Consider the following 26,170-nt stretch of genomic DNA (forward strand, 5'->3'; position numbering starts at 1 on the left):
CCCAGCTGATTCTATAGAAAGTAGGTAAAAAAAAAAGAATTGCCTCCTATAGGGCAAAGAAAACGTCTTCCTTTTTTTTTGAACCTACTTTCTATAGAAGCATCTAAGAATGAAGTTCTTAACTGTTCTTAACCAGTTCAAACAAGGCGGACATTAATAAAATGTGCAATCAATCAATCAATCAATTCAATAACCCACGCTCACTTACAACAGCGCACCTCCGCGTGAGCTTGTGTTATTGGTTTGATTGATTGATTGCTTGAAAATTTTATTACCAGTGAAATGCATGTCCTTTTGACGAATGGCATCTAACAACAGACTTCGCACGATATTTATTTTGTTCCACAATGACTCGATCATTACCCACCAATTACATAATCCAACATTGTGTAAGAAACTAACACATTCGCCGTGACAGAATTGTTTTTGATTTAGTCATCGCTTTCAACATATCCATTCGTAAAGATTATTGTCCGCCATCTTGCTTTCATTTCTAAAACCACGAACGGCAGAGTGATTGTAATTCGGTTGTGGGCGGGTTCTGGGATCACAAGCCTGGGTTATAAGAAATTAACCACATTTAACTTGACTGTTTCATCAGAATCGATCAATTTGCATGCCATTGTATAAGGCAACTCATTCCACTCCTGTGCTCCTGTGTGAGCAAATGAGCACATGCTGTGTTCTGTTGTTCCATGTTATGTTGTGTTGGGTTGTGTCCTTGACGACCGGCGTGTTTTGTCTTGTTTCTACTGTATGTATTTTTAGGGTCTAAAACAAAAGATCACAGCAATTGAATGACCCATACTGTTGAGGGATATGGCTGGTTTTCGTTGTGATTATAAAAAGTGAACTAAATACCTATATTCATGGCCTTAAAAAAGTGTTTAGTTTGACTGACCTATACAGACAAACAATGGACCAAGAGATTGAGACAGATATATACAATGGAAGAAAGGACTGCACAATTGCAACTGAAAAAATATATACGTTTATGCAGAGATGGTCACTTGTAACTTTGTACCTGGATACACACTAATATGAGTCTGACCTACCTCCCTCCCTCTTTTTAGTTCATTTTCCTATGTCCTTTTTTATTTAAATTTTTTATCATTCCTCCCCTGGGTTGTTTATGAGACTTACTTTGTTTATACTGCTTATTTTGTTTATGCTGAATATTTTTTATACAAATTGAATAAGCTGGAAGAGCTTGGGTATCAAATGTCATTGACTATGTGAATCAAGGATATATTGTATGATCAATGCAAGGTGATGTTCACTATGACACAAAATAAAATAAAGTAAAAAGAATAAAATAAAATAAAAGTGTTTAGTTTAAAGTTAGATGGGATCTGTTTGTTGAAACTGATGAGGCCTGGAATCATCTTTCATCAGGCACAGGGAAGGGCTAAACAACCAAGGTTATAGCTTGCCGGTCAACGACAATCGGTGGCCAGAGAAAATGTTGGAGTTGCCAGGTGACAAAGCGGTAGGTTCGATCTGGGTCAAGGTGGAGGGTGCTTATATAGACGGCCGCCTCAAGGTCGGATACCATGCTCAGTAGAGACAGCCACGCCCCCCCCCCCTCCCCCCCAATAATTTTAAACCTGCTGAAATAAAGGCTGATAGTGGTTGAAGATGCTGATGATAACGGTATTCAAGTCCAAAAATACTATTTACTTCATATTCTATTAATTCTATTGGTGTCATAATCACGGCGAGAGCGTACTTCACTCCCCCTCCTTCTCCCCTCACATTCACCACGCACTCCTCTTCATCCTCCCTTCCATCCACCACGCACTCCTCTTCATCCTCCCTTCCTCCCACCACGCACTCCTCTTCATCCTCCCTTCCTCACGCCCTTATATGGTCAGCATCCCTTCACCTCCCGTCACTCAACCCAGCTGCACTTCATCCCCTGATTCACACGCTGTCAGGCACCTCACTCCTTACAGCTGTATCCCATCCCCTGATGATGAGGACCCTACTTCAACGGGACGACGCTGACCAGAAGTCGTCGTGGTGTTAGTATCATTACCTAGGTACGACGCCTCAGTCTGAAGACCTGCTAGGCATCCCCGTGTGATCATCCCTGTACTAACTTCGTTCTCTTGTGCCCAGGACCTCCGTGCCAGCGTGTTCCTGTCTGGACCCCCCTGGAGCTTACCGAGGAGTTCCAGCTCCCTCTCTCCCGTCTGCAGTGTCTCCCGTCTGAGTTCCAGTGTCTCCCGTCTGAGTTCCAGCTCCCTCTCTCCCGTCTGCAGTGTCTCCCGTCTGCAGTGGCACTGGAGTGCGCCTGCCCCCGTTATCCCCCTATTCATACCTGTTGTACATTTCTGGATGTAATTCTTGCCTGCTTGGGAATACCATTAAAACCCCTTGAAACGCTCCATTCCCCTCTCCTGTGTTCAGCGATTGGGCTCTGCTTAAAACCCACTCTCACAATTGGAGGTAAAGCAATCCAAGCAAAAGTAATTCCAAAGTTATCCAGAAGTAATCACATTACATTACTAAGCTTACTCTGTGTACAGGAAAATCCTCAAGAGAATATGCAAATACATTTACAAAGGTTATGATGTAATAAGCCCTTGTCACTTAGACTAAAGAGTACATACTTAAGAACCTAGTTTTGATGTCAAACAGAATGTGTGGGCAGTGCAGAATTGTATTATGAACATCAGATATGTTGTGCGCCCTACATAGCCTACATGTAAATGTTCGTTTTAAGTGTATGGTACTTTTTGAGTCTGCTGGACATCACCAGTGTATATCTAGCTGAAATATACAGTAGTTTGAATGGGGCATACAACCGTCTGATCTATACAAAATAAATTGCATTCTCTCTGTGGCATCGCCCTGCATGTGGATCAATAAGACACGTATCTGTTTGTTTTGCAAGGCTGTTGTTACAAGCTACGCCCAGACAACAAACAATCTAACACCCAACATTGCAAAAGATAAAAGCCTCATAATTAGTGATGACTAATTGACTGGCAGTCAGAAACTATATATACTGTTCTGAATATTGTATTTGTACTGACTGCTGTATTACAGCACTACACACAAGACTGACGATAACACACTCCAACACTCATCAAGGTAGGAACATAATGTGTATCTGCAAATGTGTTGTGTATAACTAACTCATTCAAGTTAAAGTAGAGTATGATGTGTTTAGATCATAATGTTTTGTAATAGACTTGTTTGTAATACATTTTTATGATGTTCTATTTAGATGCAGATATTCAGCATGAAAATGCTTGCTCTTGTGGCATTCATGATGCTTGTCTCCAGCAGTTTGGTAAGACATGGCTTATACTGTACTCTACTCTACTGCAATCTACTATAATCTACTCTACTCTACTTTACTTTACTCTACTCTACTCTACTCTACTCTACTCTACTCTACTCTACTCTACTCTACTCTACTCTACTCTACTCTACTCTACTTTATTGTACTGTACTCTACTGTACTCTGTTCTACTGTACTGTACTGTCCTGTACTTTACTTTACTTTATGTGAGTTTACAGCAAGACAGTTTCAGAAATCTCACCTTGTTTATTCTACTGTCTTTTTATTTACTCTTGAAGGCTGACCATAACCATGTCATCGAGAAACGTTCTTCATCTTCAAGTGAGGAGGTTGGTATTACGTTGGTTTTACATAAGTGTTATTACAAAAATCTAAATCAGTGATTAATATTTCAGTAATGATAACTCATTCTGTATTGATGTTGCAGTGTGCTGTTGTAAGTAGCTGTTATATCTTGTAGTATTGTTACAGTATGCTGTTTTATACAATGGCATGCACATTTCTTGATTCTGATTGGCTGAAACAGTCAAGTTAGACGTGGTTATTTCTCATAAAATATAAATTGCGGGAAGTCTGTTGTTAGATGCCATTCGTCAAAAGGACACTCATTTCACTGTTAATAAAATTTTCAAGCAAGCAATCAATCAATCAATCAATCCAATAAGCTCGGAGGTGCATGCCATCTAAGAATGAAGTGAGCGTGTGTTATTGAAATGATTGATTGATTGAACATTTTATTAATGTCCGCCTTGTTTCGAACTGGTTAAGAACTGTTAGGAACTTCATTCTTAGATGCTTCTATAGAAAGTAGGTTAAAAAAAAATAAAAAAAAGTTGCCCCCCTATAGGAGGCACATTTTCTTTTTGAACCTACTTTCTAGAAGCAGCTGGGAGGTGCGCTGTTTTAAGTGAGCGTGTGTTATTGAATTCATTGATTGATTGATTGAAAAATGTATTAATGTCCGCCTTGTTTCAAACTGATTAGGCTTAGGCCCTCTTTCGAAGTCGGTTATGCTTAGAGTTTATCTTTAGAGCAGGGCGATAGACCACCAGCCCTGATTCCAAACTCTAAGCATAACCGACTTCGAAAGAGGGCGACTTCGAAAGAGGGCCTAAGCATAACCAGTTAGAAACAAGGCGGACATTAATAAAATGTTCAATCAATCAATCAATTCAATAACACACGCTCACTTAAAACAGCGCACCTCCCAGCTGCTTCTAGTAGGTAAAAAAAAAAACTTCTATTTATTTTTTTTAAACCTACTTTCTATAGAAGCATCTAAGAATGAAGTGAGCGTGTGTAATTGGAATGATTGATTGATTGATTATAATTATAGCACGCTCGGTTATAACATACACAGGTATAGTGCCCTTTTCAGCCTTTGAGCACCTGCCCCTCTAAAATCCTGTGCACGTCCCTGTTATAGTGTGCTGTTATAACCTCTTGACTTTCTCTTGTAGTGATGTTACAGTGTGTTGTTATAACCTCTTTATTTTCTCTTGTAGTGATGTTACAGTGTGCTGTTATAGAATAGAATAGATCTTTATTTGTCATTGTTGGTACAACGAATTTTTTTTAGGAACATCACCACTGGCATACAAACATAAATAATAATGTCAATAATAATAGTAATAAATTAAAGTATCAATGTCCCAATGTCCTCAATAATAATAACATACCATCATTGTCCCAAGTGCATTTAGTGCTAGTGCAAATACATAAATATATATAACCTCTTGATCTTCTCTTGTAGTGATGTTACAGCGTGCTGTTATAACCTCTTGATCTTCTCTTGTAGTGATGTTACAGTGTGCTGTTATAACCTCTTGATCTTCTCTTGTAGTGATATTACAGTGTGCTGTTATAACCTCTTGATTTTCTCTTGTAGTGATGTTACAGTGTGCTGTTATAACCTCTTGATCTTCTCTTGTAGTGATGTTACAGTGTGCTGTTATAACCTCTTGATCTTCTCTTGTAGCTAGTGATGTTACAGTGTGCTGTTATAACCTCTTGATCTTCTCTTGTAGTGATATTACAGTGTGCTGTTATAACCTCTTGATCTTCTCTTGTAGTGATGTTACAGTGTGCTGTTATAACATCTTGCTCTTCTCTTGTAGTGATGTTACAGTGTGCTGTTATAACCTCTTGATCTTCTCTTGCAGAGGGGAATCTCTCGCAAACCTTTCGGCTCCTACACTGAGCTGCTTGAGCTGATCAAGCTTATCAAGCTGCTCCAGTCATTGGCCCCACCTCCACCTCCACCTCCACCCCCACCCCCACCCCCACCCCCACCCCCACCTCCACCTCCACCTCCACCCCCACCCCCACCTCCACCTCCTGCTGGACGATAGAGGAAATGACTCAAATATTGTGTTCAAAACATGACTTACTTTAATATAATTTACCACAATAAAGAGCATTTGAAATATACTTCATTGTCATAAGGTCATTTTGTCAAGAAGATGGTGATGGTCGGGTGTACATGGGCTTTAAGTGTGGTCCCTTAGAGTGGGTGGGAGGGGGTGGCTTTGTGGGGTACATATGTATGCATGTTTGTGTGCATTTGTTCTTGTTTTTATTTTATTTTTATTTTAAAGAAGCACAAAAGTGGTCTAGATTGTGGTAACCTGCACACCTCTAACTGTCACCAAATGGTCTGATGAAATAGTTGTTGAACAAAATATCATGTACTGATGGGAGCTCTTGGCAGTCATTGAATTGGCTCTGAGTTCAAATTCCCTTTGAATACTGTTAAGGTGTTTGCACATGCCATAACAGTGCACGCCCCCTGAGGAGACAGTTTGTTTTCTTCTGCTCTGCTCTGCTTTTCCCAAACCAACATTGTTACCACAGTGTTACCTCCCCTTTCTAACTGACATTTTGCCAAGAATTTCTCCAGACATGAGTAGTATTGTCTAGCAGTGTCAAGCTTGAGTGTTATACTCTGAGTACATGTATACTGTAGTAGTATAGACATATTAGCATAGTTGGAGGGCTTGTTTCAGTTTTATAATAAACAATCAAACTGAACCTTTTTTTGGCTGCCTATTAAGTTTGGTGGAAACCTGATCATGAAGCAAAAAAAAGAAGAAAAAAAAAAGAAGTAGTGCCGATGAATCATTCTCAACCTTTTTGATGTCAAGGACCCCATTAATACAAATTAGGCTGTGGACCCATGTGATAATATTTTGTCTAACAGTCCCCCATCTGATTATGTTTTAGTTATTCAATATTATTTATTGTATTTTAGGAGATAACAGTGGAGTGAAACATATGATCAGAATAATACTCTTGTACTTTCTCTCATTGAGCTAACATTCCCCTGGGGGTCCTTGGACCCTATGTTGAGAAGCAAGATAGTAGCAGCAAGCCACTAAGGAGATATGCATTCTGACTGTCTTGCTAGCTATCTGAGCAGTGTACTGCCTACCCCCAAATGGATTTGCAAATAAAACTATACAACGACGATGGAAATACCAGAGCCAATGGCCCAGACATACGTAATAAGCATATAGTCCAAACAGAACTGCAGCTTCATACTATCATATAACTTGATTTCAGTCTGTGACCAAATGAATAACAGTGTGTTATTATGAAACTATCTCTTAGCTAATTGACAGAAAGAAAGGGAAGAGAGCGTTTAAAGAATGTAGGTGTTACGATATTACAAAGTGTGGCAGAACCGACAGACGGACACAGGAGACAGACAGATACAATAATAATATTTAATAAACAAAACAAAACAAAACAATAATCGAACATACCAATGCTAATGTGGCCTACGTGGGGGGAGTGTGCGGATGCCAACGGTAAATGTAAATGAGATGTGTGTGAGACAATTACAGTATGTGTATGGGTGCGTGTGTCTAGCCTGAAAACTCATGTGATGTAGTTATGTAAATGTGACCTGGCTGTTGTTTCGTGTACGTGCACTAACCAGTCCAGTCTTAACAGAGGGAGGGGGGTTATCCAGAGGAGCGAGTGGTGGAGGGAGAGTGAGCAGGGAGCGACACAGGGATTGCCGGGGGGAGGGTTCGGTTCCTTGATGGAGAGAGGAGAAAAATAACGCGGGTTAGAAAATGAACAAAACACTGGAAAAACTAAATAACGGAGCAGGGTATAATCCAACACGAGAGACATACTAAGACTTGAAGATACGTTAGTTTGACTAACCACAAGTGATCAGTACAATCAAGCACTGAGAGATGAGCTGTCGGGCTTCTTATGCTGCAGGTGTCTCTGCCTCCATGCGCCCAGCTGCTCCGCATTGCGCTTGATTAGGCTCGACAGGTGGGATGGGAGTCACAGGTGTGTGTGTGTGTGTGTGTGTGTGTGTGTGTGTGTGTGTGTGTGTGTGTGTGTGTGTGTGTGTGTGCGTGCGTGCGTGCGTGCGTGCGTGCGTGCGTGCGTGCGTGTGTGTGTGTGTGTGTGCGCGTGTGTGTGTGCATGTATGTGTGTGTGTGTGTGTGTGTGTGTGTGCGCGTGTGTGTGTGCGTGTGTGTGTGTGTTCATGCCAATTGGCGAAAAAGGGGTGTGGCAATGGGAGTGGCCTATCGTAAAAAGGTTCTAACTATTGCAAATTCACACTTGTTTTTTTTCTCACTTATTTTCTGTGTTGGCTAAATAAAAGACTAGAGATGCCTTTTTTGAAACACATTAACACATCCTGCGCCATAAACGTCGTACAACGTGTTTCAAGGTCATGCTAATTCTGCCATTCCACGGCGTACGACGTTATTGAGATCATATTTCATTTTTTCGCCATGGTATTCAGAATTCCCTCACGGAGCCTGGTCTGATGCAGTGGGAGCCTGCACAACTCTGCAACGCTTCAATACTGCTGCCTGGTGGATGATCGGCGAGTTACAACCGGAAATGGATCTCTGGTGATCTCGGTGCACCGGGCAAATGCGTCCGGCACTCACATATTGTTGCGGGACTCTAGACACACATTGTGTATATGCAGTGATGGGCAGTAGCTAGCTACAAGTAGCGACGCTACATAGCTTAACTACAATTCTCAGTAGCGTGATGGTAGCGTCGCTACTTTTGAACCAAGTAGCGTTCTCTGTAGTGCTGCTATTTTTAGAACGAAGTAGTGACGTAGCGTGATGAAACGCTACACGCTACTATCCGGAGAAACAGACATAAAGATTTGTGGGGGGAAAAAAACTCCCAGCAGAAAACCCACTATGATTGGTTGGTTGGTTTAGATATGAGTATGACGACTCACGATTGGGTAAGGTTGGGCCAAAACATTACGGGTAGGCCAATCAGAGGCAGGATAGGGCGGGACTCCAGCTCCGCAAACCAAGAAGTGCAAATCAAAACAGACCACTGAATGAATGAATGCAATTTAACAGATTACATGAACCAGTCCGTGCGAAATGGCAGAGGGATTCGATGTTTCCAGGGCTGATGACATTGATGAAGATGATGATGTCAATAACAACAATGCCTCTCCATGGCCCTATCTGGAAAAATGTATGAGTTTGACTGAAAAAACGCCTAAAACATAATTGTTGTGAAGGATCAGATTAAACCGAATATATATATTTATTTATGGATATATATTTAATAGTATTTGTATATGGTTTGATATACCCTGTATATTCCTTGTACAATATGCACTGAATATCCCTTTAGTCTACTAAACAGCCCATAATAGTTTCATTCTACCATTGGACGAGAACCTGGCGCCAGCAGCCATACCCCTAGGTTCAAGTTCAATCGTGCCGCCCAACATGTCGTGGCAAGCCCGGTTCCGCGTAGGAATACGTCTGGCGAAATACGAATGGTACTATTTGTTCACAGCGCATATATATATGGCGCAAGTAAAGTAGAACTTTCCTTTTTAGTCCATTAGTTCTTTACCCTCCAACCGAGTAACAGACGCGAAGCCTCACCCACGACGCACGTGTGGTGCAGTAAGGCCTACTTGGCCTCAGAATAGGCATTGAGATATCGTGTGGATTAATAGTTGAATTGTCATAGTTTGGCACTATACCGTCGAGTTGGACGTATTTCTATTAAGCTAATAATAGTCTATTATGTATGGTGCATCGTTCGGTTAGAGTTATAAAGTTATCAGTACCCCCATCGTTCCTGACGTTATCTGGAGTCTTAACCAAGCTGGGCAGACCACTAGTGGTGCTTGCATCCGAGGAGCTCCGGGCCAGGACGAGGAGACCTGTACATTGGATTACTTTACCCGGACGACGGCGAGCCTTCCACGGCTTGGATTATGCTTTGGGTGCTTTGATTATTCCATGGATAACGGCCAACACTGCTGAGTGTTGGAACTACCCCCCGGAGAGGAGTCAAGGTGAGACGGCGCTCTACACCAGTGAGGTCGCCTCACGTCTCTCCGTTGTGGACCGGCAGCTACCGTCCACCAGAGGGTCCAGCTGTATTCATCTGCGGACCGAGGTTCTGTGGGCACCGTGTTCAAGACTTTGAATTCTCCCAAGAAATCGTCGGCCAGATGGGATACCGCCAGCGGCTCTTCTAACCCCCCCCTCCTACTGTCTTACAACCAGCGGGACCCCCACCCCCCCTTAGTGTATCCAGCTATAATCATTTAAGTACCATCGCTATAGTTCCCTAAAGAACCGGGTTGTATACTTACTCCCTGCGTAACCAGAGATTGGACATTCAATATTGATTTACCTACGAATACTCATTTGCCATACAAGTGCATTTCAAATCATAAATGTCCTCAAGTGAACGTTGTATATACCTTTTGCTATATTAAATATTCGATTTGTACATTTGTGTGGACTTCGTTTCATCAGGTGGGAAAGTGTTCATCATATCTATATCATGTACTGGATGGCCAGAAGTTAAAGTACAAGAGGTAGTGGTTTAATAATACCATACTTAACAATACAGTCAGGGAATTGTACCCCTCAGTTACAATTGGTCCTTCGAGCCGGAGGGTAACTAGTGTAATATTAATATAGTGTTATTAATATTAAAATGGCCTATGATGAACACTCCACGAAACGGTCCTCCTAACCTAGAACGCCCGCGGCGCAGACGACAGACACCTCAGTACTTAGAGGCTTACGCTGTCAGTCAACTACCTAGCCTTCGACAAACGGTAAACACGGTAAAAGTAGAAAGTAAAATTATGTCTGACCTTAACGACCAGGTTTCCCCGACCACAGAGGCCCCAGTAGGTTCTAATGTAACTGACCAAGCTCACGGTGGGGACCAGGAGGGAGCTGACATGCCTTTACCCCCCGCCAATACCGAAGAAGTAGTTCCCGACCAGCCCCGGGAGGAAGACAACCCTACAGAGAGAGAACTCTGCACGGAAGAAGAGGAGGAGAGCGCCGAGGAAATAGAGCTCCAGGACTCCCCAACGAGTACACCCAGGAGCGGCTCACCCAGGAGCGGCTCACCTCCACAACCGCCTTCCCCCAGCGAAGCGGAGAGGATGCTACAACAGGCGTTCCTCGTCAGCCTGACAGCCTCTACCGAACGCGACCGACTTCAGGGTGAACGCGATCGACTCCAAGCACAGACGCTTAGCGAGCGCGAACATTTTACCATTGAAAGAGAACGCCTCCAAGCGCAGCAACGGAGCGAAGAAGAGCGCATACGCCTGGAGATGAGACGCCTTCAGACGGAAGAGAATATGGCAAGAGACCGGGCCGACGGCCAGCGCGCCGCTGCCGGTGCCCAAAGAGAAGCAGATCTCACCAAGCGCGAAGTCGAGCGCGACAAGTTACAAGCGCAGCTAATGGAGCAGCTGATCCTCAAGGCAACACCCTCTCCCTCCGCCAGGGGTTCAAGGAACTCGTCGAGACAACAGTCACGGGCAGCGTCTCCTAACCGAGCAAGCGACCCTGAACTTGACCAACAGACCAAGCCTATACCCCCCGCAGACCCCCTTCCCAGACCGGTCCAAGCGAGACCCAGCTACAAGGAAGGAGCGGCATACACTGCGGAGAAGCTAAATAAACGACTACAGGATCTGGAAGACCTGATAGAGGAAGAAGAGGGAGAGGAGGAGAACCAAGCCCGACGACAGCACAGTACTCCACCGGACCAGGAGGTCCAGTACAGCCCAGGCTATACCCCCGCGGCGCTGCGCTACAGACCCCCGACTCTATTCACGGGTGAGCACGACGCACGACCAGCCCCGAGGAATAGCACCTGGACCAGCGGGCCATGGCACCCTGTCGGTACCAGCCCACAGAGAGGCGCAAGAGGGGACTCGCCTAGGAGGTCTCTCCCCCAACGCTCGCTGATGTATCAGCCATCCACGGCGTCATACATTGCCACGCCGTCGTTTCCAGACTTCACCTATGAGAATCGAGCACAGTACACGGAGCTCCGGATGTGCTTAGAGACAATGATGGTGGATGTCGCTGATGAACGCCACAAGTATGCAATATTACTGAAGCACCTGAAAGTACCGCGAGCGCACAATATAGCGCTAGCCTATGCCACCTCTACGACCCCATACACCGCGGCCCTAGCAGCGCTGGACCAGAGATATGGACGTATATGGGATTACGTAATCCAAGAGATAAGGCATATTGATCGCCTACCCCCAGCAACAGACAATCGCTCATTAGACGACCTGTCAATCAAAGTGCAGTCCCTGGTAGGGATGCTGGGAGCGCAACGGGAAAAGGGCATGCATGAGCTATACGCCAACTCTAACGTCGAGAGGATTTTGGAGAAGCTGCCACCCGCAAGACAAGAGCGTTTTAGGCGGCAGAGAGACTACCGGGATCCTAACGGCCCCGAACCATCCCTCCTTGATCTAGCCGACTTCCTGGCGAGAGAAGTCAGCAGCTTACGACTGGATACGTTCGGGCGGAGCACGCCAAGCTCCAGAGAGGGACCCAGGAGAATAAATGATGGAAGAAGATCGGTGACTGTCATGCACCAATCAGAGTCAGTACCGAGCAGTAAGAGCCACAGTACCCCCTCGAGAAAAGAGAAGTGGAAGATGGTGTGCCCCTACTGTGAGAAAGAACACTGGCTGTCACAATGTGACCTGTTCACAAAGATGAATGCAGAAGAAGTGAGTCAATGGATAAAGTCCAACAGGCGCTGTTACCGATGTGCGCGCAGTCACATGGCAGCCGAATGCCGCCTAAAGAAAAGGTGCAGTCGGTGCGACGGAGCCCATTTAGATATACTACACGACAGTAACAGAAGACGGCCTTCACCTGCACCATCGAGCGGCACCAAGGCAGGTGTCATGTACATTGACCCCGCCAGCAGCAGCGGCGCCCAAGTGCTCTTAAAGGTAGTCCGTGTGACATTGAGCTACCAAGATAAAGTCATGGACACTTACGCTGTCCTTGATGACGGGTCAGAGAAGACCCTTCTGCTCGCGTCCGCTGCGGCCCAGCTGGGACTGCGGGGGAGCGAGAACGAAATGACGATTCGGACAATAAGAAGAGATTTAAAGACGATAAAGGGCGAGAATGTCTCCTTCACTATTGCAGCAAACGGGCAGCCAGAGCGACGGTATAAGATTACAAATGCTTTCACCAGCCAAGAAATAGGACTATCGCAGTACACCTACCCCATCGCCAAGTTGATGGATAAATATGTGCACCTGCGTCAACTACCTATCCCGCTCATAGACGGCGCTACCCCGACCCTGCTGATAGGCTCCGACCATGCAGAACTTATAGTCCCGATTGACCGGGTCCATACAGGACCCTGAGGCTGTCCTGCAGCAGTCGAGACCCGCCTAGGGTGGACACTACAAGGCCCCCTCGCTAAATCTCTCAACCGAACAGCAGCCACTAGCTGCCTCCACTCCAGAACGACAGAAGAAGACACCACTCTCCTGCAGCATGTCGAGAGGCTATGGACACTAGAGACAATGCCCTTTAAGAACGAAAAGAAAGATATTCGTTCTAAAGAAGACATTTACGCCATCAACCTACTCGAGCAAGGGACAAAGAGAGTCACAGTCGGCGGAGTGATGAGATACGCAACTCCACTCCTGAGGCGAGAGGGAATGCCCACCTTTCACGCAAAGAAAGATGCCACGGAGCGCTATCTATTGAACACGGAGCGGCGCCTAGCCAAAGACCCCGCTCAAGAGGGTGTGTACCGCGCTGAGATTGAGAAGCTAATCACAGCGGGACACGTAACAAAGATTGACATTAAAGAGGCCGATCAGACGACCGAATCATGGTATGTGCCGCATCACAAGGTCCACCACAACGGCAAGGATCGCATTGTGTTTAACTGCAGCTACCAGATCGGATCCCAAAATCTGAATAAAGAGCTCTTACCCGGCCCCACACTCGGCCCCTCCCTACTAGGCGTGCTACTGCGCTTCCGCCAGGACAAGGTGGCTATCAGCGGGGATATCAAAGGGATGTTCCTGCAGGTGAGACTAGTGGAGGAGGACAAGCCCCTGCTGCGGTTCCTATGGAGAGAGAGGATCGGAGATGAGAACCCAGCCATCTACCAGTGGGAAGTACTCCCCTTCGGAACCACATGCAGCCCGTGCTGTGCTACATTTGCACTACAGAAACACGTCGCAGAGGACCCAGCAGCAGATGAAGAGGTCCGACACAGTGTGAAGAACAGTTTCTACGTGGACAACTGTTTACAAAGCGTTTCGACTCAAGAAGAAGCCGAGGCTCTCCTAATCAAGCTACGCGCCTCTCTGATCAAAGGCGGCTTTGATCTCAGGCAGTGGGCCAGCAGCGACCCGCACGTATTGCGCAGCCTCTCCCCCGCGGACAAGGCTGCCAGCAGCGAGACCTGGATGGCGACCATCCCAGGAGAAGCCCAAGAAATGACACTAGGACTAGTCTGGCGCTTCAAAACAGACTCGCTCCACTATAGACACAAACCCCTGACTCCAGAGCAGGGAAGGTCGACGGCGACACCGACCACCAGACGGAGTGTGTACAGAACACTCGCCAGACAATATGACCCGTTGGGATGTATTCTACCTTACACCACCAGGGCAAAGATGATTGTACGAGCACTATGGGACAAGGACCAGGGCTGGGACGACCCCATACCCGCACACCTTGCCTCAACATGGAGAGAGTGGGAGACGGAACTCCGCTCACTCCCAGGCGTCAATATACGCCGCAGCTACTTCCCATCCACAGTGAGGCCAGAGACATGCAAGATTGATCTACACGTCTTCAGCGACGCCTCCGAAGTAGCCTATGGATCGGTGGCCTACTTGCGTGCACAAGAGAAGGGAGGAAAGATACACACTGCTTTCATCCTGGCTCGCTCAAGAATAGCCCCACGAAAGCAACAATCTATCCCGCGTCTAGAGCTCTGCGCAGCCCTAGCAGGAGCGCATCTAGCCACGTTAATCCAACGTGAACTCACCATTCCGGTGTACAGAACAATCTTGTGGTCAGATTCCACGACAGTACTCACATGGATCAAGTCTGATTCATGCAGATACAAAGTCTTCGTGGGAGTCAGAGTCACCGAGATTCAAGAGTTAACAGAAGCAGCGAGCTGGCGGTATGTGGACACCAAACACAACCCAGCTGACGTCATCACCCGGGGAATGTCTCTGGATGACCTCACCCGTCGCAACATCTACAGTGACGGACCAGAATTCCTCAAGCTCCCGGAAGAAGATTGGCCTACGCCCACCCCACGGGAAGCAAGTAACGAGGAGGCTGAGAACAAGAAACCTATGTTCTGTGGACTAAGCACAGTCGCCTCCACAGACCCCAACATAGATGACTGCATTACCCTACAGAGTGCGCAGCAAAAGACATTCCTGTGGCACCACCCAGAGAGTCAGTCCACCACTGACATTTCAGCAGCTGACTACGAAGAAGCAGAACTTCTTCTAGTACAACGAGCCCAGAGAGACTCGTTCCCCGATGAGCTAGACTGCCTACAGGGAGGAAAGCCCGTCCCATCAGACAGCAGACTGCTCCACCTGGCACCCGAGAGTGACGCCCATAATCTCATCAGAGTGGGTGGTCGCCTGCGGAGAGCCCCCGATCTACCGGATGACATTAAGTACCCGATAGTCTTGAACAGCCGACACAAGGTCACAGAGCTGATCATAAAGAAATACGACGAGGATGTACACCACGCAGGAGCAGAGAGAGTCTTCGCGGAGATCAGACGTCGCTATTGGATACTTCAAGGAAGAGGAACCGAGAAGCGGTGGGGTATTGTATTCAAATGCATGACCACCAGAGCGATACATATCGAGCTCCTTCCGACCATGAGCACAGACTCATTCCTTATGGCCTTCCGAAGATTCACATCACGGAAAGGAAAACCGTCTACATTGTTGTCTGATCACGGGACAAACTCCAAAGGCGGAGAAAGAGAGCTGAGAGAGAGCTTTCAAGCTATGGGCCCAGAACTTAAGACCCACCTAGCTCCATCCCAGATTGACTTCCAGTTTAATCCCCCGAACGCACCCCACTTCGGTGGAACCTGGGAACGAGAAGTACGTTCTATAAAGACAGCCCTGTACGCCGTGCTTGGGGCCCAGACTGTGGCGGAGGAAGTCCTAATGACAGTCCTCACGGAGATCGAGGGAGTATTGAACTCAAAACCCCTCGGTTACGTCTCCAGTGATGTAGCAGATGTCGACCCAGTCACCCCCAACACACTCTTAATGGGGCGGCTGGACCCCGCGCTACCCCAGACAATGTACAGGCCTGAAGAAGCGAACGGCCGAAGAATGTGGAGGTACAGTCAAGTACTAGCTGACAAGTTTTGGAGCAGCTTCCTACTCCACTACCTACCGTCTCTACAGACCCGCCAGAAGTGGGTAAAAGAGAGAGACAATTTGACAGAAGGAACAGTCGTCATGATTATCGACCAGTCACTACCCAGAGCTATGTGGCCGGCTGGCCGCGTAAGCAAAGTGATCACCGGTGCCGATGGCAAGGTCCGAGCAGCTGAAGTACTCGTCCAAGGGCGCACTTACACACGACCCGTGGCGAGGCTAATAGAACTGCCCCGACTCCCATATACTATCGATGATGACCATGACCCCATGACTTTGTGAGTTGACTGACCCTTACAGCGGACCTTGAGTGGTAGACAGTGCGGTTAATCTGTCTCTGCTTAGCTAATTAGGTGGGACTAATTAGGGGGCGGCTGTTGTGAAGGATCAGATTAAACCGAATATATATATTTATTTATGGATATATATTTAATAGTATTTGTATATCGTTTGATATCCCCTGTATATTCCTTGTACAATATGCACTGAATATCCCTTTAGTCTACTAAACAGCCCATAATAGTTTCATTCTACCATTGGACGAGAACCTGGCCGCCAGCAGCCATACCCCTAGGTTCAAGTTCAATCGTGCCGCCCAACATGTCGTGGCAAGCCCGGTTCCGCGTAGGAATACGTCTGGCGAAATACGAATGGTACTATTTGTTCACAGCGCATATATATATGGCGCAAGTAAAGTAGAACTTTCCTTTTTAGTCCATTAGTTCTTTACCCTCCAACCGAGTAACAGACGCGAAGCCTCACCCACGACGCACGTGTGGTGCAGTAAGGCCTACTTGGCCTCAGAATAGGCATTGAGATATCGTGTGGATTAATAGTTGAATTGTCATAGTTTGGCACTATACCGTCGAGTTGGACGTATTTCTATTAAGCTAATAATAGTCTATTATGTATGGTGCATCGTTCGGTTAGAGTTATAAAGTTATCAGTACCCCCATCGTTCCTGACGTTATCTGGAGTCTTAACCAGGCTGGGCAGACCACTAGTGGTGCTTGCATCCGAGGAGCTCCGGGCCAGGACGAGGAGACCTGTACATTGGATTACTTTTCCCGGACGACGGCGAGCCTTCCACGGCTTGGATTATGCTTTGGGTGCTTTGATTATTCCATGGATAACGGCCAACACTGCTGAGTGTTGGAACTACCCCCCGGAGAGGAGTCAAGGTGAGACGGCGCTCTACACCAGTGAGGTCGCCTCACGTCTCTCCGTTGTGGACCGGCAGCTACCGTCCACCAGAGGGTCCAGCTGTATTCATCTGCGGACCGAGGTTCTGTGGGCACCGTGTTCAAGACTTTGAATTCTCCCAAGAAATCGTCGGCCAGATGGGATACCGCCAGCGGCTCTTCTAACCCCCCCCCTCCTACTGTCTTACAACCAGCGGGACCCCCACCCCCCCCTTAGTGTATCCAGCTATAATCATTTAAGTACCATCGCTATAGTTCCCTAAAGAACCGGGTTGTATACTTACTCCCTGCGTAACCAGAGATTGGACATTCAATATTGATTTACCTACGAATACTCATTTGCCATACAAGTGCATTTCAAATCATAAATGTCCTCAAGTGAACGTTGTATATACCTTTTGCTATATTAAATATTCGATTTGTACATTTGTGTGGACTTCGTTTCATCAGGTGGGAAAGTGTTCATCATATCTATATCATGTACTGGATGGCCAGAAGTTAAAGTACAAGAGGTAGTGGTTTAATAATACCATACTTAACAATACAGTCAGGGAATTGTACCCCTCAGTTACAATAATGTTTAGGTGTTTATTGTGTCAGCCAAAAACGAAGCTGATCTCAACTTACCACACGGCCAGCACTAACTTGAGAACACATATTCAGGTGAGCTGATGAAAACCTTTACATTAAACATTGTCAACTGTTCCCAAACAGCACACAAGTCAGTGCACTTTCTGTCAACAGCTTTAACTAATAGATAGCTGCTATCATGTTTAACTGTAGGCAGAAAATTAACAATATTATGGGGGTGGAGGAAAAGAAAAAACAAACTAACATTAAATACACACACTAAGAGGGAAAAGATCACCTAGAGCAGTGGTTCTCAACCTGTGGGTCAGGACCCCCAGGGGGGGTCCCCACATGATTTTGGGGCCATGGAATGTTTTGTGAGTTACATATTTAAATACATTTGGTCATTTAGCTGACGCTTTCATTCAAAGCAACTTACAAATTGTGTACAACAAGTCAGCAGGAGTGGTACATATCTAGCAGCCAAGGATAAGTAGTAACCCTTGTCTAGCAGTGTCAAGCTTGAGTGTTATACTCTGAGTACATGTATACTGTAGTAGTATAGACATATTAGCATAGTTGGAGGGCTTGTTTCAGTTTTATAATAAACAATCAAACTGAACCTTTTTTTGGCTGCCTATTAAGTTTGGTGGAAACCTGATCATGAAGCAAAAAAAAGAAAAAAAAAAAAGAAGTAGTGCCGATGTAGTTAGCTATTTTTGCCATGTTCTTGTAGTGTAGCTTGCTACATTTCTCTGGGGATAGCTTCCATTGTAGTTGAGCTATATTTAATCGAGAGTAACTTGTAGTGTAGCTTACTACATTTTCCAAGTAGCTTGCCCATCACTGTGTATATGGATCGCTGCCATAACTCAATAATCGATATGATTTGGCCGTTTATTATTATTATACAAACCGGAAATGGATCGAGTAGATCACCGTCAAATAAGTGGGATCTTTTTCCTCCAGTCTCATCGGCGAACGGTAAGAGGACGCTGACGTCATTTTCAGCATGAGTGTTTATTATTAATAATGCAAACTGCTCTGATCAATATATCACCCATACTACATAAAGCATTTACTGACGATCACAGAATTATAAACGACCCCCCCCCCGTTCATCCGCGCATGATCAGTCATAACGTTTAGGATCATGTACAGTTGAAATTTTTAATATAACATGTATCGGCAACAAACGGCAGTTGATAATCTATATATGCGTTTATGCCTATAACTCACGTTCAGTATTTTCGTATGAATCTATGAATGAAAAAGTATAACGTTCCTACATCCTGAACGATAGATAATCGATGTTGAATGGGCCATAGTAATGTCAATTTAGCCAATTTAGTCAATTTAAAAAGTTATAGCCCTGCAAAGAAGGTGAACATCTCCATAGGCTTACAGTGGTGGCAGACTGGCTATATTGATGGATATAAGTAATGGCAGGGAATGTGTTAATAGATCTGATTTTATGTCACATAAAAATGTATTAGCTGAGACCATTAGCTTGTATCCTTTGGTTGTACAGTACCATCCAATCCAAATAATGCAATTCACAATAACAGATGCCGTACATCCTTCACAGCAATATGACCCCATTTGACCTGATGGGGGCACTATAATTAAAGGGTTGCTAATACATTTGAAAGGCCATAACTCCTACACATCAAACTTGCCGCACAAATCTAGCTATTCCTGTTCTATAAATTTACCTCAGATATCTGCTATATTGGATTTCCTCTGGACTTCCATTGGTTTATCCCCAAGGGCGTGTTTGTTTTTGCAGCAATCGGCACAAAACGTCACCAAAAAATGCTTTATTTTGCGCATAATCTCACACATATCCAAAAGCTCTAACCAGTTTTGCACACATTCATCTAGTTTGACATTGAGAGTAAATTAGTTACAATATGGCGACCAGTGATTTAATCCTTATGTTCTGTTAATTACAGCTCAATTACAGCTGATAAGGTAGCAGTCCATATATAATAATAAGGTATAATAAGGTATTGCCGTTTTTTTTATCTACATCATTTCATGGAGTTGTAATTAACACACAACAAGGATTCAATGTACCCGATGACATCAATATGGTGGCCATATTCTAACCATATTCGTACTAATTCACAACACAAAAAAACTAAACAAACTCACAATGACCCTTCAGTAATTTCTTTATTGAACACCAGGTTCACAATGACCTCTGGACATGAGCTGATACAGATTCCAGATACTTAGTTATAGGCCTATCATTTGGGTACATGGTGCTGTTCGTTTAAACCTTAACCAGGCAAGTGTTGACTAGTAATGGATTCTAATCTATACCAACAGGCTGGAGGCGCAACTGCAGAGGGAAGGAGGGTCCACTCACACTCATGTCTGTGTCTGAGAATGATTCATGCCCAAAATGTTTTAGTTTTTTATGTCATGGACATTTTTTCATTCGTGTCAAGATTGGCTGCTGGTAGATCTAGTTATCTTTTGAAGAAATAACCAAAATAACATATTTCCTGATTAATTGTGTCAGCTTGTTGTTGTAACTGGCAAAGAAAAAGCCTGGGACCTTAAAATAAATAATAATAATATAATACACTTTATTTATATACCTTTCATACAAGAATTGCAACTCAAATTGGTTCACAGCAGTAAATAAGACAGGCATAAAATGAGCACAAAATTCGCAGATCAAGACTAAGAGCAATGTATAAAGTGCAGAAATAAAATAAGCATAAAATAGATAGCAGAAAAATAGACAGTCAATGTAAGGCATAGAACATTATCTATCTAGGTCGTCCTCGGACGGGCCCTCCATCGGTGCTTCCAGTCATCCCGATCCTCCATGCATCTGGCTAGCTCGCCGGTGCTTTCTGTTCCCGCATCTCTCCTGAGTACGTCCATGTAGGTTAATGTGGGACGTCCTCGTGATCGATGCCCGTGTGTTGGTTCCCACAGCAAAAGTTTGCTGGTTGGCATCTCATGGTGTCTCTGGCAGTGACCTGCCAGCCTCATTCTCCTGACTGCCACTTTATCGCTCACCTTTAGCACCCCCCAATACAAGTTTGCATTAGTGACATGCTCAAAAAATATAGAACATTAAGTTGTTCATATTAGGATCTAACATCCTAATATGACCGGTTAGCCTTCGGGAGAGGTGTTAGTTGGACAATGCCTAGGCTAACCGGTCATGCCCGCTTCCATTCATGGTGCTAAGCTAGGCTAACATGCAGCCATGAGCTTTCTACTGAATGCACAGCGAGGAAACTGGTATCTATCTTCTTGTCTCTCTCTGGAGAAGAGGGTAAGCTAATTCCCCAAAATGTGTGCGTGTTCCTTTAACTCAATGGACGCCACAGGCCTGGAGCATCTTTGTTCCTACTGCACAACACATGCATCGGGGGCATTGGACGCTTTTCAATGTGGTCGGGCGATGTGATAGACTCGCCTGACCAAAAAAACTGTGCCTGGAGGGATTAAAACGTAACACAGGGCAAGATATAAGGTTTCAAAGGGTGCTCGATACTGCCACCTAGCAGGATGCGGCCGGTATTGCACTTTGGCAATCTCAGGATGGTTCCCTATGGTAACCCCGAGGTCCGTGTGCCTGAAATGAATAAAAATATCGAATAAAATAAATAACGATGAAAACCTGACTATACTCGGGTCTGGCGCTGAACGGTTGGCGAGATAACCCGACTATCCTCAGGTCTGGCGCCCATTGAGTTAAGAGTCAAGCTCACATAATTGGGGAGGCTTGGTTCTTCTCCTGGTCAGATAAATCAAGTCCTCTACCTATAGTTGAGGCCAGGACAACATTATTTAATATCTGATTAGTGTAATAGTTGAGGCCAGGACAAAATTATACTAATGTAAAATAAAGGAATTAAATCAAATTAATTCAATTACCTTCTTCATGAGGGCTCTTCCCACTGCTAACGTACATCTGGTACGTCTGGACCGTCTGCGTCTCCAGACGCCTGACTGCCGCCATCAGCTGGTCCCTGATGGCCTCCAAGGTCTCCTTCCTGCCCCACAGCTCCTCCAGCCTCCTCCCCTGCTGACCAATCTTCAGCTCCAGCTCATCACTCTCCTCCAGCCTCCTCCCCTGCTGACCAATCAGCAGCTCCAGCTTGTCCCTCTCCTCCAGCCTCCTCTCCTTTTGACGAATCTTCAGCTCCAGCTCATCGCTCTCCTCCAGCCTCCTCCCCTGCTGACCAATCAGCAGCTCCAGCTCATCGCTCTCCTCCAGCCTCCTCCCCTGCTGACCAATCAGCAGCTCCAGCTCGTCCCTCTCCTCCAGCCTCCAGTAGTCTGTGGTGGTAGGTCAATGTGGCTGCACGGATACTAACTAAAACTAGAACATTTGATCACATCACACCAGTTTTGTCCGCCCTACACTGGCTACCCATTCAAGCCCTATCTGACTTTAAAGTGCTACTCCTCACCTACACATTTTTTAATGGGCTTGCACCGCTCTATCTATCCGATCTCATCTCTCGATACTCGTGCTCTGCGCTCACAAAATGCGGGGCTTCTATAGATTCCTAGGGTTAAAAAGAAATCCGTTGGCCACAGAGCCTTTGTCTACCGCGCTCCCTACCTGTGGAACAAATTACCTGCCGTCGTCAGGGGCGCCTGCTCTGTCGAAGCTTTTAAATCCCTGCTTAAGACCCATCTTTTCTCTCTCTCCTTCAACCTACCCTGATCTCACCCCCTCCTATTGCTAGGTTTTAGTGAGTTTTTCCTTACCTTCGCGTGGGGTATGTCTGGGAGTGTTGCATTTATTTATTTTGCATTTATTAAAAAAAATGTGGACCTTATGGTGTTCTTGTTTTGTTCATGACTTATTGTGATGTTTCTTCTTGACTTGTTTAAAGAAGACGTGTACGGGCCATGGGGACATTAACGTGTGTTGTCGGGCCTTACAAATACATTTGATTTGATTTTATTTGATGACGTCGTGGACCTCCTCCCAGCTCTTGGTGGATCCTGCAAGACACTGGTAGAACTGCTCAGGGGACACAAGCAATGGAGTGGAGTCGTACTCACCCCCATACTCACCCTCGTCACCGCCGATGCTGAAGACCACAGGGTCAAAGCGTCCAACGGTGTCGATGCCAACCATCACAAGGCCTTGGGAAGACATGTAGTCACAGAGGTGACAGAGATGGAGGAGAGATGTAAGATGTCCAAGATGTCCTTTGATTCCTGAAAAAAAGTTGATGAAAAGTTGTTCCAAAGTTTGTGAGAAGTGATGAAAGAGTATTCCAAGGTCTGTGAGAAGTGATGAGAAGTTGTTCAGGTCTGTGAGAAGTGATGAGAAGTTGTTCCAAGGTCTGTGAGAAGTGATGAGAAGTTGTTCCAAGGTCTGTGAGAAGTGATGAGAAGTTGTTCCAAGGTCTGTGAGAAGTGATGAGAAGTTGTTCAGGTCTGTGAGAAGTGATGAGAAGTTGTTCATGTCTGTGAGAATCGATGAGAAGTTGTTCATGTCTGTGAGAAGTGATGAGAAGTTGTTCCAAGGTCTGTGAGAAGTGATGAGAAGTTGTTCATGTCTGTGAGAAGTGATGAGAAGTTGTTCATGTCTGTGAGAAGTGATGAGAAGTTGTTCCAAGGTCTGTGAGAAGTGATGAGAAGTTGTTCATGTCTGTGAGAAGTGATGAGAAGTTGTTCATGTCTGTGAGAAGTGATGAGAAGTTGTTCCAAGGTCTGTGAGAAGTGATGAGAAGTTGTTCAGGTCTGTGAGAAGTGATGAGAAGTTGTTCATGTCTGTGAGAAGTGATGAGAAGTTGTTCATGTCTGTGAGAAGTGATGAGAAGTTGTTCATGTCTGTGAGAATCGATGAGAAGTTGTTCCAAAAGCTTGTGAAGTTCAGTAAATCGCCAGAGAGACAGAGGTTGCTTCTGTATCAATTGCTTGTCCAGTGAGGACTGAAGATTTTGCTCCAAACTTGTCAAATGATGCTGTTTCCAAGGATCCCAAAATGCACCGGCCCTAGCAACAATGGCATTCTATCATGCTGTTCCTGCTCTCTCCATCTGTGTGTGTGTGTGTGTGTGCATGCAAAAGCAGCTCAGATGACCCAGGTTCAGTCTCAGGTGTTGGAGATGTGCAGAAATGACAGCTACCAAATCCATTCCGAGACAATGGACCCAGTAGGCTACTTTGTTGGCGGTGTGAAAATATGCCGAGACTCAGCTGATAGAGTTGTACCCTTCCTACTGACTTGTCGTACAAAACGTGTAAGTCGCTTTGGATAAAAGCGTCAGCTAAATGACTAAATGTAAATGTAAATGGTATGTGTTAAGGGTACATTTCTTTCTGGGTAAAGTAGTCATTATGCATAGCAAGTGAAATGGCTCCGGTTTCTTTGAGGCCCTGTAGCTCTGGAATAAGTAGTGTGTTATCAGCATGATTCATAAGACATAGATCGAAAAATATCTGCCAGATTTGTACAAGTGATGGCTAATTTTGAAGGTATGAACCTGTACTTTCATATCATGTAAACTAAATAAATTTGAAGCTTCCTCAAAAGGACCTGAAGTCTGTGCTGAGTCATATTTACATTTACATTTAGTCATTTAGCTGACGCTTTTATCCAAAGCGACTTACAAGTTCTGTACGACAAGCCATCAGGAAGGGCACAACTCTATCAGCTGAGTAACAATGTTCATCAAAGTGTTGAGTGCTACAGTGTAGGTTAGTTTATTAGGACAAATGCATGACAGTATGGTTAGTTAGGGTTAGATTTTTTTTTATTTTATTTTTTTTATTCAGATAATGGTTGAAGAAATGGTTGATATTGGCTTTGGGGAGAGTATTTAAGGTGATTATCTGCTGTACAAACCCATTAGTGACAGTTATCACTTGTAGCATTTTCTGATGTCGTATATTCTAATCAATATCTAAGGTTAATTTACAGTACAATGAGGTTGCTACCTGGAAAGGAAGAAGGTGTGAGGTTTTGTCCGCTGCTCACCTACTCGCTCTGTTCTTTTAAGCCTACTCGCTCTGTTCCTTTAAGCCTACTGTTAATCTATTGCATTCTCCTCACCTCACTAGCCCCCACCCTCGCGTTCGTTTGCTCTTCAGCAACCACACCCTTGGACTACCTGTCATTAGGTGTTTGATTGGTCTGTTGCCGAACACACACTTTTAGTTCAAGTATCAATTACCTTCACGCACCTGCTGTTTATTCTAATTAGTTCCCCTGTGGGCTTTAAGTACCTCGCTCTTCCCCTCTGTCCCTTGTCGGGTCGTGCCGTATCATTCCGTATCATATTCTCTATCACCAAGACTCCTTCGGGAGGTCCTCTGTCTGTTCATGCTGTTTTCATCTCCGGCGTGAGATGCGCTCCAGCCTTCGCCTCCTGTCGCCGTTGCCTGAGGGAGACACTGGACTGCGCTCTCTAAACTTCCACGGGAGGTATCCCAGTGTTCCACTTCAGACCTCCGCGCAGCAGACGTCCTGACGCGCATCCAGACCTCCGCGCAGCAGACGCCCAGACGCGCATCCAGACCTCCGCGCAGCAGACGCCCAGACGCGCATCCAGACCTCCGCGCAGCAGACGCGCTCTTCACTCCAGGCGCGCATCCAGACCTCCGTGCAGCAGACGCGCTCTTCACTCCAGACGCGCATCGCTTTCTAATACTCTACGGGAGGATGCGTCTCTCCGAGCCGGCGCGCTCTTCCGCGCAGACGCGCTCTTCACTCTAGACGCACTCCAGATGCGTCCTCCGTACCGGCGCATACTCCAAGCAGTCGCGCACCACTCAGACCTCCGCGCCAGATGCGCCCTCCGTACCGGCGCGTACTCCAAGCAGTCGCGCACCACTCAGACCTCCGCGCCAGATGCGCCCTTCGTACCGGCGCGTACTCCAAGCAGTCGCGCACCACTCAGACCTCCGCTTGGACAACCCGTTTCCCCGTGGCGACGCGCTCGCCCCGTTTGATCCTTCTCTCTTTACGCACAGCGCCTGGGTGAGTTTTTATGACTGTCTTTTATCCTATTCGTTTTTCGTGTGTTTAAAGACACTGAAGATATCCTGCTTTTTGTCAGACTGTCACTCACCCAGCGTCAGCTTTTTGGATCGTTCATTGGGATAATATTTGGCCTTAACATCGCTCACTGTGTGTATACACACCGAAGATATTATCACTTGGATTTGTGTTTGGGACTTCGCTCACAGTGTTTATTTGCACCGAAGATTCTATCACGTGGATTTGTGTTTGGGACGTTTACTCACAGTGTGTATTTACACCGAAGATTCTGTCACCTGGATTACTCTGTTTTTGGGACAAGTCATTTCTCCTGTTCACCTGCTCTGTTCCCTACTGTACTCTGAGTTAACCCTCTCCCT

At 45.6% G+C, this 26,170-nt stretch overlaps 2 protein-coding genes across 2 annotated transcripts in view; both read left to right on the forward strand.

Annotated features, from left to right (window-relative positions):
- The window catches only part of cnga1a (cyclic nucleotide gated channel subunit alpha 1a), a gene marked incomplete at both ends in the record, with an annotated part of 155,293 nt that overhangs the window by 23,574 nt on the left and 105,549 nt on the right, over positions 1–26,170 (forward strand). The gene's annotated exons all lie outside the window — the stretch shown is intronic.
- LOC311232391 (uncharacterized protein) lies at positions 3,027–5,743 on the forward strand. The gene is made up of 4 exons (XM_084319175.1): positions 3,027–3,099; positions 3,236–3,301; positions 3,592–3,642; positions 5,476–5,743. The coding sequence occupies exons 2-4, from the start codon at positions 3,236–3,238 to the stop codon at positions 5,662–5,664; spliced, it is 306 nt and encodes a 101-aa protein (XP_084175301.1). The 5' UTR covers positions 3,027–3,099; the 3' UTR covers positions 5,665–5,743.

The sequence above is a fragment of the Notolepis coatsorum genome (assembly GCF_963971535.1).
Source record: "Notolepis coatsorum genome assembly, chromosome: 7".
Taxonomy (NCBI): domain Eukaryota; kingdom Metazoa; phylum Chordata; class Actinopteri; order Aulopiformes; family Paralepididae; genus Notolepis; species Notolepis coatsorum.

Bases quoted from the DNA above. Each gene is read 5' to 3' on its own strand.
- LOC311232391 (XM_084319175.1), top strand. From the start codon at position 3,236: ATGCAGATATTCAGCATGAAAATGCTTGCTCTTGTGGCATTCATGATG. The intron at 3,302-3,591 runs GTAAGACATGGC...TTACTCTTGAAG, and splicing joins TGCTTGTCTCCAGCAGTTTG to GCTGACCATAACCATGTCAT. The intron at 3,643-5,475 runs GTTGGTATTACG...CTTCTCTTGCAG, and splicing joins CTTCATCTTCAAGTGAGGAG to AGGGGAATCTCTCGCAAACC.